Raw genomic sequence first — 15,626 nt, forward strand, 5'->3', positions numbered from 1 at the left:
CCTCTGCTAATGGTCTGGCTTTACTTCTTTACTCTGCACGGTGTGGAACCAACACACAAAAACACTCACACACACATTAACGAATGCCCCTCTGTGTGTGTACACTAACATGCACAGCGAGACTTTTGCTAAATAATACACTCTCATTGTTACACAATCTTTTAAACACAAGGACACACCTCTACGTGGTCTCTCGCCCTGTACCTGGTCTCAGATCTGTGTTCTCTCCTCCACAGGCCAGCGTTGTCATGGAGACCGCTCCTTGTTCTGTCGCATGGAGGTGCTGAAGCGATATTGCGCTCTACCGGACATCCAGCGCATGTGCTGCAAGTCTTGCAGCAATGTCACCATTCCAGAGCCTCCTCCCAACTCCTCCTCCAGGTCCACTCCCATCACCTCTATCCATCCCACTGTCAGAGCTCCTCCACCCACCAGCACCCTCAGTGCTGGTTTCACCACCATCCAACCCACCGAACCTCTCATTACCACCATATCTGCTTCGACTACCAACTCCTGGACCATCACTCATTCTAACACCCCCGCCCCTGTTCCTCATTCCACCCGCACCTCAATCAGCACCACTGACCTGATTGCAAGTCATCCATCAGCTGCCACCAGTGCTCCTGTTGTCCCTACCGCCTTTTCCATGGCAACCACCTCAGTTATTACCACCGCTCCCAGTATTACTGCTCATCCCCGGCCTCTGCCGGTCCCAGTGACAGATGAAAGCACAGATCCAAAGTTACAAAGCACTACAAATAGTCCAAACACATCTGGAATAATAACGACCATAACCCTCTCTGCAGCCACCAGTCCAACCATCACAATTCCAGCAGAATTTAGCGCAAAAACAGACTCCCCATTGAAATCCAAGCCCAAAAAGAAGTATCCTCCAAAGAAAAAAAACAAAAAGGTGATCCCACCAAAGATTAATGCCAAAAAGAATACTGCGCTGAAAAATGCGACTAGAAAAGCTGTTCCACCAAAGAGCAATCCAAAAAAGAAAACAATTCCTTTGAATACCTTTGTGAACAGAAATCTCCAAAATAATTCAACAGAAAAAACAACTCCCCAAAACACTACTCCAGCAAGCACTACTCCAAAAAAGACATCCCCGATACAGACTACACCAGAAAAGACTACTCCAGAAAAGACCACTCCTAAAAAGACTACTCCAGAAAAGACCACTCCTAAAAAGACTACTCCAGAAAAGACCACTCCTAAAAAGACTACTCAAGAAAAGACCACTCCTAAAAAGACTACTCCAGAAAAGACCACTCCTAAAAAAACAGCTCCCAAAAAGACTACTCAAGAAAAGACATATCCTAAAAAGAGTACTCCAGCAAAACCACCTCCCAAAAAGACCACGATTGTAAAACATACTCCTAAGAAAAAACCCAAAGCCAAGGTTCCACCAAAGGCCAGTTCCAAAAAAAAGATTAATCCAAAGACAAAAGTGGCAAAACAAACTCAAACCAGGATAAACAAGAAAAAGAACCCAAAGCCGGGCCCCCGAAATGCTACAGACTCACAGGGCTTAGTGAAAAAGACTATTCCAAAAAAGAAAACACTTGTGTCTTCTTATTCCACCACAACTCTCTCTCCCTACAGCCTGGAACCATCACGAGAGCACTTCTCTTCCAGCACCAGCTTGTATGATCCATCACCTGATCCCGAGTCAGGAGTCACATTCATCAGTAACAACACCGCAGCTACAGAAGAACCTCCGCTGTGGTTTCACGAAAGCAAAGACACTGGAGAGACAACACCCGGCATGATGGACGACCTCGCAACACCCACTGGTACTACAAAGTTTGACGATGTCACAATGCCCAGTGGAACCTTGGCGCCCGGTGATGTCCAAATGATAAGCAGCGGTGATGTCACAGTAACCAGCGGGGCTATTCTCAGTGGCGATGACATCACTGTGTCCTACGGCCATGTTGGACTGGTCAGCGACACCATTGTGCTGGACGACGGCCTCACCATGGTGATCCCGACCATCCACAGCGAGGACATGACAGACCTCGCCTCCACACCCTGGCTGGACCTGTCTGAGTACATCCCTGTGAGTGTTCCCACGACATCCCCTGAGCCCATCATCACCTCGCCTCCTACCACCATCTATACGTCAACGGGTAAACCAGCCATCACGATAGAGAACAACTCCATCGATCTCTCGTACAACAGGATCGTCGGCGTAGACAATGACATCTCTCGGAACAACCTGATCCCAAAGCGCCGGGTCAACCTCCGAGAAAGAACCAGGAACAAACGCATTCAGGAGCTTCTGGAGGAGAAGCGGAACTTTCTCCTGCGGATGAAGAGGGGCCACGCAGTACGATAGACCAAGCCTTCTCATTCCTCTTGTAGAGATGAAAGTTTTCTTTACAGACACTTTTTAAACCCCTGCGTGAACTGCCATGATGCTTTCTATCAGGCCTTTCCCAAAATCAACAAACTCTCTGTCACATCAGGACAATCAGGACTATCAGGACTTCTGCAGGGAGAAAACACGATGGCCACATGTTTGAACAGTTGCTTTGAATAGGGAAAAGCCCTTTAGAGAACAGCAGGTTTGAAGCAAATCGCTTCACGTGTGTAAACACAATAATGAGAGACAGAAGGGATAAAACCTCCAGTTGGACCAGCACTTTAAAGAGCCAAGCTTTTATCCCTCTAAACCACCTACAGTCTTGTTTGAGGATTCACTCAATGAATGATGTAGATAAGATGTAATGGAGTTTGTGAAACGGTATTATCGGTCCTGGCACTTATGGTTGCAACAAAATCTACAACCTAGAATCCAAATCTTCATCTGATATCATATTACAGCCCAGGACTGCAGCTCATTTCCCCCAAACAGATATGAATACCTCTCAGCTCCATAATAACAGCAGCTGTAGCACTGGATGCAAGTGTTGTACACACAATCACCCAGTTGGAGCTTTCAGAGACCTTAATAATTTGAATACCAAACAATCAGAAAGTCAAAGTATCCCTTTGGTCTAATCACATTGTGAACGTTTACACTGCTTGGATCGTGTTGCCTTTTCAACAGCAAACAGTCTGTCAGACTGCACAGGGTCTGTCACCTCTCAGGAAGTTAAGATACAGTGTGCAGGTCTGGTGAGAGACTTTATCAAACCCTGGCTTGGTGCTTAATGGATTTTGATGATATATTTTGATATCTCACTAAACCAAGAGAAAAAATAGTATTTTATTGCCTTTATTTGTTTTTATTTCCAATGGCCAGTCGAGTATGGTGCTTTTTTTGTCAGTTTTGCTAAAAGCAATGTCCATCGTGAATTCATTTATGTACAAAGAATACAAAAAGTACACTACGCCTGTTTGTATTAACTGTATCCCCATAGAAGCTTTGAGGGTCGGTATATTTTCTTTTCTAGAAGTTTTATTATTGGTACATCTCCAACTTGCAGCAGCTGCAATGGCACCTATCGGATCTTTCTGTACGATATCTGTACATATGAAACTTAAAGTTTAATATTTATTAAAGTTTTAGTGCCTGTGGAATTTTTGCAAGTGATCAGTGTTGTGTGATTTTCATTTAGCCTTTACCACCAGTCGTCATGTCCCTGAATCAGTCCGGATATGTTACTACTGCTGCGGCAGCTTTAGGTCAACTCAGTGATATGAGACTTTGTGGCCCTGAATCCAGTTGTACCAGTGATGCAAGAATTTAATCAAATTGGATTCACAATTCAAGAGTAGTACCGCAACTGGCAAGCAGGCGGAGACAGAGTTTATGTATTCATGTTTGCTGTAGTCACTCAGACCAGCCTTTCTTTATCTGGACAGAATGAGAGTATCTGGGTCAAGGTACACACTGTGACTTCTGAACAAAACTGATGCTCATATAATATAAAGATAAGCTCAGTCTCTTCCCTTTTCATGCAGCGGGTCCTGTGCATGAGTAAACATGACTTTACAAGGTCTCTCACATGAGGCCCAGGATATCTCTTATTTCACAGGGAACCATGGAAGGTTGAAACAATAGCAAAAATAAAAAGTTGTAGTGTAATTTAATTCACTTAAAGCAATAAAGGATTTCCTTCACTTCTGTTGTATTAAGGTGGCAGATAATTCAGGTCTTTGAATATTGAAATTAAACCTATCTGCATTAATAGATACCAGTGGGACTGAGAGGAAGCCTTCATGGTATGAGCAGAAATTCTGGCATCACCAGGAAATAAACCATTACACTGCACCTATAGACCCATACTGCTCTTACTTTACATCTGGTATAGATTGTGTTATAAACCTTACACTTATTGACATGTTAAAAATCCTTTTGAAACTATGCGACTTTCCACTTCAATGGAAGAACATTTTCCGACTCCCTTGATTTGCAAGACTTCCAGATCATCCTCTATTAACAGCTTTCATAATTCAATTATTTGTCTTTTGGTTCCCGTCTTTTTTCCCCCAAAAAGCTGCCTGTTGACTGTTTTCAAAAGCCAACCTCATTTGTCCTCAGTGATCACATCATTCATCATTAGATTACTCATAAATTCTTGTAAGGAACGCTGAGCAGCAAATTAGGACGGCGTGGTGAATAACACCATTTCGCCCCCTGGGAGACAAAGTCAAAGTTAGTGGGTTGGCCCAGTAAAAACACCAAGAGATAAATTAAAGGGATATTTGTGTCACCTAATATAAGCACAATACCTTCCTGTGCGTTTGCCTTGAAGTGAGTCCAAAATAAAGATGCATTTTGTGTCCAATCAGAGACAAGTCAAGTGTGAGATCAAACAAGGTCACTTCTGCATCATGAACTCTGCTCTGGTACGATTGGAAGTTATCACAATGTCTTCAAAGCCACAAATGATTCTTTTAATCTGCCTTGCCCTGTTTACTCCCCCTGGAGATAAACTGAAATATAAGTAGCTGATTATTCTCCTGACTCGTTTGGAATAACTTTGTACACAAATCGTTTACATGGGACAAAGGATTGGACACAAATGGTAGTGTCAGAGAAACATGCCTCTGATTGAAAGGGAATCAATTCGCACAATTCATCAAGACATAAATACCAGCTTCTTTTACAACAAAGTCTTTATGTTTACCCCCCCCCCCCCCCCTCCCCCTACATCTGCCCTGAATGGGGTTTTCATAAGGTTGCTCTGTTTATGAGTCTATGAAATATCCTCTTTATCATTCATCGCTTCTAAATATATCTTCACCCAGAAATTCGGTCAGTATGGTCTTTGCTGGAATTCACTAGTGGTTTCCTATGACCCATAACAAACTCTGAACTGGAAAGACACTCAGGAGAGTGAATACCCAACACTCCCCTTGTATTCAATCAAGCTGACTCCATTTTCACACACTCATAGATATCAGCTCCCTTAAGGTGCCTTCGTTTTTGTTCAGGATCCATAAATTATAATTTTTCGAAAACTGTGAAAATGTACAAAAAATTAAATAAACTATATGTTAAATAATGTGGTTTCTTCAATCCGCCCCCTGATCCTGCTCTGCACCAACATGTTACGTGTTCTCTCCTGACTCATACCACATCCTCCCACCAAGTTTCATGCTGATCTGTCCAGGAGATTGTGTGAACTGCTAATAACCGACAAGACAAACAGATGCAAAGGAGAGTATTCATGCTGGGTGGTTGTATTTAGATGATAGTACGTTGTATTGTGTCCATCCCTCGATTAGGGTTTTCCTGTAAGTGCATTTCAAAAGCCGGTTCTGGGAAGAGGAAGCCACCTCTCAGAGGAAACTTCCCCCTGTGCTTTTCAAACGATGACTCCGCTCTCTGACCATTTCTCAGAAGCTGTCTGGTAACGGAAAGCTCTGTGATGAAAATCAATAACCAGACTCCGTTCCATTTATCCATCCTTCAGCTCTAAGAGTCCGGCTCTCTTCACCTACACACCGATGCTTTTATCAGCCATAAAACAGAAGCTTCCTCCCATATCAATCAAATTCTTATTGAATCCAAAGGGGCTGAGAACGAGAGGGTTCAAAACAGAGAGGAGTGCTGAGGGGTTTAATCCCCCTTATGCCTTCGAGAAAACAAAACGCCAGGGATCCTTTGTTACGAGCAGAAAGCTACAGAAATCAGCTTTCAGACCTGCACTGAACTCTGGGTAATCTCCGGACATTCTCACTCGAACGCTCTGGAGGTTCCTGTGTTGTTGTGGAGGTCTCTGAGCCTTGTTTTCTTCAGTTCTTCAGTTCTTCCGTTCATTTTATTTCATCAATCTTGTGCAGAAAACCTTGCACTGGTGTTGCTGGGAAGCCCCGGCAGTCCACTTTGAAGGGGAATAAGGCTGCATGCCAGCCTTTGATCTGCACCAGAACAACCAGATCCTGGTACTTTGCTTTGTTCTGTTGGTGAGAGATGGCTAACCAGTCCTCCCAGGGCACTGTGAGTTCAGCCACCACCGGCGTCTTTGTGTTTCTGGAACGAGGGGAGCGATGACACCTCCACCTCCTCTAGAAATACAAGTGTCCTCTGATCACGAACTAGAAGGTTCAATACAGACGAGCAGAGGTTCTCTCAACAGCACTGGAAGGGTCGAAACCCTCCCTGTGCTTCAAAAGATCAAAAAGATGCCTTTTCTATCAATTTTATATTTATTATGTTTCCACTGCTGTTGGCGGGTGTTCAGAAAAACAGAAGAAGCCATTTCTAGCCCTATCGCTACACCTGCAGTGCCGGCTGATGAGGCAGCGCTTCCCTGTAAACACACACACACAACAACAGACACGGGAATAACTGATGTTCAATCTGGTCTCGTTCCTTTCTTGAATTTGGTTTTTATGTAGATTCGGAGAGAGTGCGCTTGATGTGGTGCCTGTTGTTTTGTCAGCAGAATGCAATTACATGTCATTTGCGTCATGACGTCTGATGTTAGACGCCACGTGCCCGGCTGCGCATGTGTGTGAGTCTATGTTCGTCTCTCAGGCAAATTTAGCTCCTTGTGACTGCGTCCATAAAAAGCCAGCAGTCTTTTTATAGGATAGATGCAAAGAAGACATGACTCATGTGACTCACCGAGGAGGAGGGGGTCGAAGCTGCACACACATACACACACACACACACACACACACACACACACACACACACACACACACACACACACACACACACACACACGCACATACAGAAAGCCTTTTTCCTCAGATTGGCTGATTGTTGACTGAAGGCTCTGAAGCATAATGTGTATAAATCCTCGGGTGAGCAGTCATGTGATGCGCACCAAATATACACACCATGCATTTACAATTAATAATGAATGTGTTGCATCGTGAATACACTCATACACACAGCCACATATTTAAACTGGAGGAATATTTACTGACTATTCATTGTGAAATATGAAAGCAATAGCTCTTTGTTTTAGAAGTTCCCCCTAATGAGTGCTTTGGGCATTTTTATCACATGTAACATTATCAACTCAACAAAACAGTGCCCTGTATATTAAATTAAGTGTCACAAATATTTTACCCTTGTTTGCAAACCCATCACTGAATTACCACAGTGGTCAGAGGCCTACATCTCTGTGTGAACTGGGACTTTAATGTCCAGTACATTATTCAAATTGACCTGTGGACAAACGCTCACACGAGTCAGATAAATATGCCTCTGCATGAAAACGTGAGACACAAATAACCGCTCCTGCTTCAAGCTCAACTCATCTTCCCTGAATGGGTTTTATTGTTCTGTATAATAGATGTGGAACTCTTCTGGACAAAAATAGCCTCTTTGTTATTCATCGCTTCTAAATATGTATTCGCTCAGAACTTCAGTCGGTATGAGCTCAGCCGGAAATCAGGTTTGCCTAAGGTGGGATTTGAGTCTTATTTCACCACATCAAGTCAATATGGCTGACAACAAAGTGTTATGACACCAGTCGGGTGTAAACCTCCCAACACTCCCCTTAAATTCAATCAGGCTGCACCAGATTCTCACACTCATAGATATCAGTTCTCTAAATATGTTTTTATCAGAGTTCATGAACCGCTTCCTGAGAAATTAGTAAAAATTCTGAAAAAGGAAGTGAAACAAAAGAATATTTTCTCTCCTGACTCGCACCAAATCCTTCCATCCATCCGAGCTTCACGACAATCAGTTGAGTCGTTTTTGTGTTAACTCGCTCACAAACAAACATACAAACCAACTAATAAACAAATGGACAGGGGTGAAAACATATAATAATAATAATTTCCATAGAGTTTCCATTGCTTACATACTAAAGGGCAGTTTGTGAAATATCAAACAGGTGTAAATTCTAGATGTATAGATTTTAGAAAAATGAATGCCACTTAGGTAGTTTACTGATACAAACGACTGGTATTTCCCCACCTGAGTATATGTCCATATACAACCTAGGTTACTAAACAAAATGGGGCCATAACCTAATTCTACAAGTCTGAGGTCTCTGAACCTCTGAGTAACGTCATTCTGTCTCTTTTGGTTTCTCCCACCTTGTTTGGGAACCTACTCACAAACATGACCTGATTCTATCTTGTAGTTTAGAAGTATTAGATACAACACGTCTCCCTTATCACACCGTCCAGTCTCCTTGATTCAGATGCACCAAACCAAAACACACACGTACTAAAACAGGCCAGAGGGAGAAATCTAAAACTCCAGTTTGCACTGAATCACGAGGCTCACGATTCTGTGATACTTCTCCAGACAAATAGATGAAATAAGCAATCAGGAGAAATTATGGAGCTTTAAATTCAATCTCAGAACGTCTCTGTTTTCATACATTTGGAGACAATATTCTCAGAATCACTGTATTAATTGGCTTTTGCTTCCAAAGTGACTGTACCTGCCTCCTCGTGCCTCTCCCTGCTAAACATTCAAAAGATCTCTGGTCAGTTTTGGTTCATACGATCTAATATATTATTAATTTACTATATTTATAGATAATTATAGATCAGCCTCTAACCTTCCAGTCTTGCATGGCAAATGATCTCGTGGATCCAGGTTCCACCTCCTTTTTTTTTATTTCTAAGTGCATCTTTTAATGTTCACTCTAATTGGAAATCCAATCTTCCCTCTTTGGACCAGCTCTCATGTGGTTAGTTACTTATTTATCTGAAAGAAAACATTGCGGTCCTCCCATTATTATTACCTCTATACTTTTAACCCCACTGCTCTGTTCTGCTTTCCTCTCTTTATAATCCACTTTTTCTCCAAATTACACACGGTTATTTCCACTGTCACGCTGGTGACACTCGGCTGCATCTTCCAGTAAAAGCTCATAACCCTCCTGTTCATATTTAAAGGTCTGCTTGTGAAAAGCTGAATGTTATATAATGTCTTTTTTCTAAGTTCTCAGTTTAAACAAGCAACAGTAATTCAGTAATCCCACATAGTGTGAAGACTGGTGTTTCTTTTGATCTGACCCTCTCTTTTCCTCATCCCATCGAGGACACCATTAAAGACTTCTTCTTTATTTTTTGGACGGCCATGTGATGGCTCAGGAAGTCTTCGAATGGTCAGAAATGCAGCTGTTAGAATTTTAAGACAATTCCCGATATTCTATTTATCAAAGTCCAGAACCTTTGAAGACTTTACACCAACTTTAAGTTCCCTTCGCTCTGTCTCCATGTGAGATCAGTTTTCTAGGTTCCTCTACTGATGTCCTTATATGTCCTATCCGGTGTTATTCACTCTCACGTTACAGGGCAGAGCCTTTTCATATTGGGCCAGCTTCCTCTGAATCAACCTCCCTGATGACATCAGTCCTTGTGACTCTGTTGAAAGTCCTAAAACTCAACATTATACTTTACATTTCTGTGAGTGACATTTATTCCCAAATGTTGTCCTCCTTAATGTCCACGTTCTCCCTCATGCTCTCCTCTCGCGACCAGCGGCCATCCTGATTCCTCTCTGTCTCACCTGCCTGTTGTACTTTCACTCCAGATGTTTTGGATGTGGATATTTGTCCTCGCGGGGGGGGGGGGGGGGTCCATTCTCTTTGGTTTGTATGTTTGTTTAATCTGTGACCTCTCCAGGGCTTCATGGAGGAGAGGAGGTCACATGGCTCATGTTCGGCCTCCCTCATCATATTCTTCAAGAATGTTTATAATCTGTAATGTTCCCAACCAGATTGGCAGTCAATGTGATTCTATTATGTTCACACATCTACGTGTCCATCCTGTTACAGGGATCTCTGTGGCTCTTTGTGAGGTTTATTCTATTAGTACTCTTTACATTTTGTGGGTGGGGGGGGGGGGGGCTGTTTCCTTCTCTAACTTGTGGGTCTAAGATCAGAGTGTGTTGAGTCACCATGTGCTGTTCATGAAGCCTGAGGTGATTTCAGCGATGAGTTGTGAACGCACACATTTCATTAACACATTTGAACACACAGAGCCTCTTCTTTCTCCTGAAATAACACACTATTGCTAAATTTGGTTAGAAGATTTATATAACTATATCTTATTTACTATATGAGCTGGTCAATCACATTTTATATATATATATATATAATGTGATTGATTTTCCTCTAACTAGCCTGGGACCTATTTAATGACCAAATAGAGTTAGCCTGAGAATTAGGGCTCTGATGGTTTGCATGAGGTCGGCCAGGGATCCAGTCAAACTGCCTGTCTGGATGATTGTTCCAGTCCGCCCCCGCTATTAAACATGTGCACCGCTCTCACATGCACTTCCAACAGCAGTCGGCATGATGAGCACTACATGCTTTACAGAATAAGGTCAAAAAACAGCTGCACATTATGTTGATTCCTGTTTTCACAAAGCATCATTCATTTTGGGAAATGTCATCCAAATTACCGTGGGTGACGTAGTTCTCTTTCTGATAAACAAAACAGAACAATTAGAAACAAGAGAAGAAAATAAACCAGTCTCCTCTCCTTCCTTTGTTTTCTGTTTTATTCCATTCATCTCCTCTTTTCTCCATCTCTCACCATCCCCTGTTCTCCTTTAATTTCTTAGTTCTGTCCTTTTTCTTTGCCTCTGTTTTCCTCTCTCCATCAATACAGTCGGCCAATGACAGTGAGTGCTGGGGCTGAGGAAATGGATGGTGTGTCTATTTATAGAACCAGGGAAGGAGGGCAAACCAAAAGTAAGAGAACGGGAGAGAGAGGGAGGAGGAGGAGGAGGAGGAGGAGGAGGGATGAGAGGAGACGATAGACCTGCATTGTGCCACTGCCTCTGGTCAGAGACAGCTGGAGATTCGGAGAAGCAGCATCACCGGCCGGAGACACAGCATCTTGAATAGAAAACACACATCCAGCTGCAGAGGGAAAACCCTGCAGACGGAAAGCTGCGATTGCAAGAGAGGAGAGAAGAAGAGAGGACTCGACGAAAGACTGTTCGCAAGCAGGTGAGTCAGAAAGCAAATTGTGCAGAAATATCTTTCATAATTACTGATAAATGCACAGGGTGAAAACACACAGGCTGCCTGTTCAGCTGCTGCTGCCATGTGAACCAGTTGGAGCTGTTGTGTACCAAAGGTGTGGTCTAAATTTAGCAATGGTTACACCTTGGAAGAAACTGGGAGAGGCTGGTATTTTGGTTTGGCGTGCACTATTTTTGGCACGGAGGCTGGGACAGAAATACACTGTGGGCTGCACTCAGGGTTGAAACAATATGGGGTTGCGAGAAAAAAAATAGAGGCTGACACATTCTGTGGCTTCACATGACTGAGAAGCCCAGTTAAACTATGTCCTGTATTTATGCTGCTTCTTTTCTGGGGCTGTTTGTATTTTGGGCTGTTTACACTGGCAGATGGTGTCTGAAGGGGAGGGGGGGGGGGGGAGTCGGGAGAAGGTAGAGGAAGGTTTATATGTGAATAACGTTTTGATAGAAAGAGTGTGAGGACCGTGCGATGACACAAAAAAAAAACTATGCTAGAAAAAATTGTCCATCTCTGACATGGAGAGGAAAAAAATACTAAATTATAAGTCTCAGAAAAGCTGGTGAATCAAATAATGCTTTTTAGGGTGTATAGCTCACAGATGTGATTGTTTAACATCAGCTAATATTGTGCACTGCTTTCTCTATATCCAGATATTGTTGAAATGTACTTTTCAAAGGAAAACCCCCATGAATGAGAAGACAATACACATCTCCCTTGACTCTTGCGTACAGTCCATTACTCTGTGTGGGTGTATGTTCCCACTGAATTGACAGTATTTTGTGTGTTGACCTCTGTCCTCCTCGTCCCCCCCTCAGCTATGCGGCCGCGGTCCAGACTCCTGTCCAAGAGACGACTCGTGCTGCCCACCATCAGGGAAGGCTCCGAGGAGACGGTGAGGGACCGGAACGAGGCCAACACGCTCCACATCACATCTGTCTCCTCTGAGGACTACCTGCTCTCCATCTGCCACCTGGCCCACCCCACCTTCCCCAGCAGGGACGTCTCCCCCGACGACACGCAGCACGCCAGGCAGTGTGAGGCCGGTCCCCAGAGGCTGAGGCGGAGGCACAGCGGGAAACCATCCGCCAGATATGAGTCGAGCCCCGCAGAGGAGGAGGCACAAGCCATCCATGTCGAGCAGAGGGAGGAGAACGAACTGATGTTTGGCCACTCCGACCCTCTGGAGTTTCTTTACGGACACCAGAGCCACCTCTCGGGCGGTGTGAGGAGGGTGTGCGTGGAGGGAGGCTTCACCAGACAGCACGGGAGGGAGAGGGGGTGCCAGGCCCGCTCCAGGGCGCACAGCATCCCGCGGGCCTCGAGCCCAGTCCCCCCGCGCCAACGCAAGAGCAGCTGCCCCGAGTTACACAGCAGCACTGACACATCAGCTCCGGACAACTCCACGAGACACAGCCCGCCAAGGTCGGAGGTGCAGAGAGGAGCCGGGGCCGAGAGGCAGAGACCCGCCGTCAAAAAATCCCTGATCTCGCAGTGGATCTCCGACTGCAAGTCCGCGTGGCGAGAGGCGCGCGTGCGGGTCTGCATGCTCCCTGCCATCGCTGAGATGTAGTGGCACGAGCTGACAGGCGAAGACAACCCTCAGTAAAGTGTCCATGTCTCTCTTTCTGTCTGTGCACGAGACATTCTGCACCGGGAGACATGTAGACGTGTGTTATGCAGATGATTGGGAAACCAGTAAATACACATTTGAAAACATACAGAGGCAAGTGATGTTTGTCATGATTGTCCCACTGTAATGTCACATCGATGTCACCCTTTGCTTTCCCCACCCGCTCACTCTCGATGTATGCTGGTGATCACACAAAACAAACAAATCTGCAAAGTCCTTTTATACGTTTCTGTGTTTTGTGAACCGCATATAAATAAATAAACGAATATTTTGATACTTCAATCTATCTCATCTGTGATATATTTTTCTTCAAATCCTTTGGGCTGCACGAGCCGTGGTTTCCTTCATGTGCAAACCCACTGGGAATGAACTCCACTCTCGCCTCCGCTGGTGCCAGGGGCTGGAGTTTCTATGGTAACTGTCGTGGGATCGTGCGCTGGTAAACACAAAGTGTGGAGACACACAAGCTGAGCGAGGATGACACGGCTGAACCTGAACACGCACGGTGCACACACAGCATCTGTTGTCTTCACTGGAACAGCAGATTGGCCTCAAAAACAAAAACCGGCGAGATGATATAAACACCAGATTCCTGACGTTGCTGATTCACATTAACACGTTAAAAATTAAAAAATTAAATACAATTTCAAGAGGATTTTTTTTAATTCAACTGTAGAATTTGTTTTAACATGTGCTATCTGCTGTGTTTGAGTGGCTTTTGCAAAAAAGAAAAACAGTAAGACAATAAGAGGCAAGCCTTGGCTGTAGTTTTGAATCTGAAACACTAGAGGGCAGTAGTACATCATTCATCCCCACATAACCAGGCTCATCGTATATGTGATAACCTCAACTCTCCCACAAGCTTCACTTCTCTCTACTCAGGTCAGTACTTATAACATTGAAGTGTTTCTGGGTGTGTAGTTATTTTCTGTCCGACAGTTCAGGATTGGAGGTTTTGGACGTCCCCTAGACGAGTGTAATAGAACCTGAAGATTTAGCAACGTCAGACATTAATTGATTATTTAATCGCCCCCCCTCCTTCAAAAGAAGCCCAAAACCACAGTCTCACTGAATATTCATCCCATGTAGTGACATAAAGCTACGCAGTTAGTTTGAAACATCAAATTCGTAAACAACATGCCTTTCCAAACATACTGATATATTATACAATGTTGTGATGGCCACGGACAAAGTTAATTTCACCTTCATTGTATGAGGCTGAAGGTCAAAATATTTTCATGCAAACCCCAAAAATGATTAATTCAATATCACTAATATGTAACTTGCAACTTGGTGAATTAACCATTTAAGATTACACATACTACAAGCAAAAGTGAAATGATCTTGCAGCTAATTTAGAGCTTATTAAACAACATCACAATATGATAGAGGTGCACAGTGCACAATACTCAACTCTCTGCACCAAATCCATTGTGTTGTTTGGACATAATTCAAAACTATTCAACAAAACCGTTGATTCCAATTGATTCCACTATACCTCAGCTACACATTGGTGCTAGTTACAGGTTTGCAGCTATTTATACAAATTTCTGAGGACATCTGTGTAAAAGGAAAAGAGGAAAAAACGCTCATTCAATAAAGTGGGAAGAAAGGCCCCAGAATAGAAAGGGTCCCTTCCTTCCACCGAATTTCATGTAAATATAAATGAAAATACCTGTCACTTATCACAACTTTACAAGTTGACTTGAGGTGATCGTTTACATTTGATGAAGAAGTGAAATTGCTAAGATGATGGGTCAGAACAAAGCCATCATAGACTCATACAGGTCTTATAGTACTAACAGTGCCGGAAGTAGCCTTAACAATATGTAACAAGTGTCAACCATTTTGGCTGCTCTCACTTTTGGTGTTAACCAAATAGAGTGGATTGGTTGAATCCGGCTAAATAGTTACCTTAGTATGACTTTCATATGATATCACAAGATACCATGGTCTGAGGCACGGAACAAGCTGGAATAAAACACATTTGTCCTTTTAAAATGACAAATGAGAAGCTTATAAGTGTACACACAAACACCCACACATACACACACACACACGCTAATGTCGGAACAGAGGGGGGAACATGCCGGTCGATGGTTTCAGAGACAAACAACCACAGTCTCTGTCACAGGAAAAGACAAGCTTTGGTTTTCACACTTACCTCAGAACGAAAATGCATCTTGTATGCAGCGACCTTGTGGCCAATCAAAACTGTGTATATATATATATATATCACATCAACATATAGATCAAATATTTAGAAAATATCAAATGTGTTTGATTAGTTTAGTGAAACATTATTGAATCTCTGAACAGTATGCATTTTCAAACTCATGAAAACTTCTTAAACTTGGGTAAAATTATTGTTACTACTCGGCCTATGAGGTAAAAAAACTTTCTTTTCTGTATATGTGTAGGTGTTAAACAACATCATTCTTAACTTTACCCACTATATCACTATATATCATATGTATATTTATACATATACATATATTTATACATATACATATGATATATAGTAAGAAAGTCATGGGGTCTGTTTGTTGAACATGAGTCAGCTGTAAGAGACACTTAGAGCTGACACGTGGTGGAGGGTGCTTCCCACCACGTTA

General features: G+C 43.2%; 2 protein-coding genes across 2 annotated transcripts in view; both read left to right on the forward strand.

Annotated features, from left to right (window-relative positions):
• LOC128446449 (A disintegrin and metalloproteinase with thrombospondin motifs 2) overlaps positions 1-3,539 on the forward strand; it is a 109,758-nt gene extending 106,219 nt beyond the window's left edge. Inside the window, exon 22 of the mRNA XM_053429493.1 lies at positions 237-3,539. Coding sequence (XP_053285468.1) covers positions 237-2,347 — 2,111 coding nt within the window. The 3' untranslated portion in view covers positions 2,348-3,539. The remainder of the gene's footprint in view (positions 1-236) is intronic.
• Positions 3,540-11,100: 7,561 nt separating this feature from the next.
• si:dkeyp-72g9.4 (uncharacterized) lies at positions 11,101-13,293 on the forward strand. The gene is made up of 2 exons (XM_053428363.1): positions 11,101-11,345; positions 12,197-13,293. The coding sequence occupies exon 2, from the start codon at positions 12,199-12,201 to the stop codon at positions 12,949-12,951; it is 753 nt and encodes a 250-aa protein (XP_053284338.1). The 5' UTR covers positions 11,101-11,345; positions 12,197-12,198; the 3' UTR covers positions 12,952-13,293.
• The last annotated feature ends 2,333 nt before the right edge of the window (positions 13,294-15,626 follow it).

This window comes from Pleuronectes platessa, chromosome 8 (assembly GCF_947347685.1).
Source record: "Pleuronectes platessa chromosome 8, fPlePla1.1, whole genome shotgun sequence".
In the NCBI taxonomy this organism is placed as follows: domain Eukaryota; kingdom Metazoa; phylum Chordata; class Actinopteri; order Pleuronectiformes; family Pleuronectidae; genus Pleuronectes; species Pleuronectes platessa.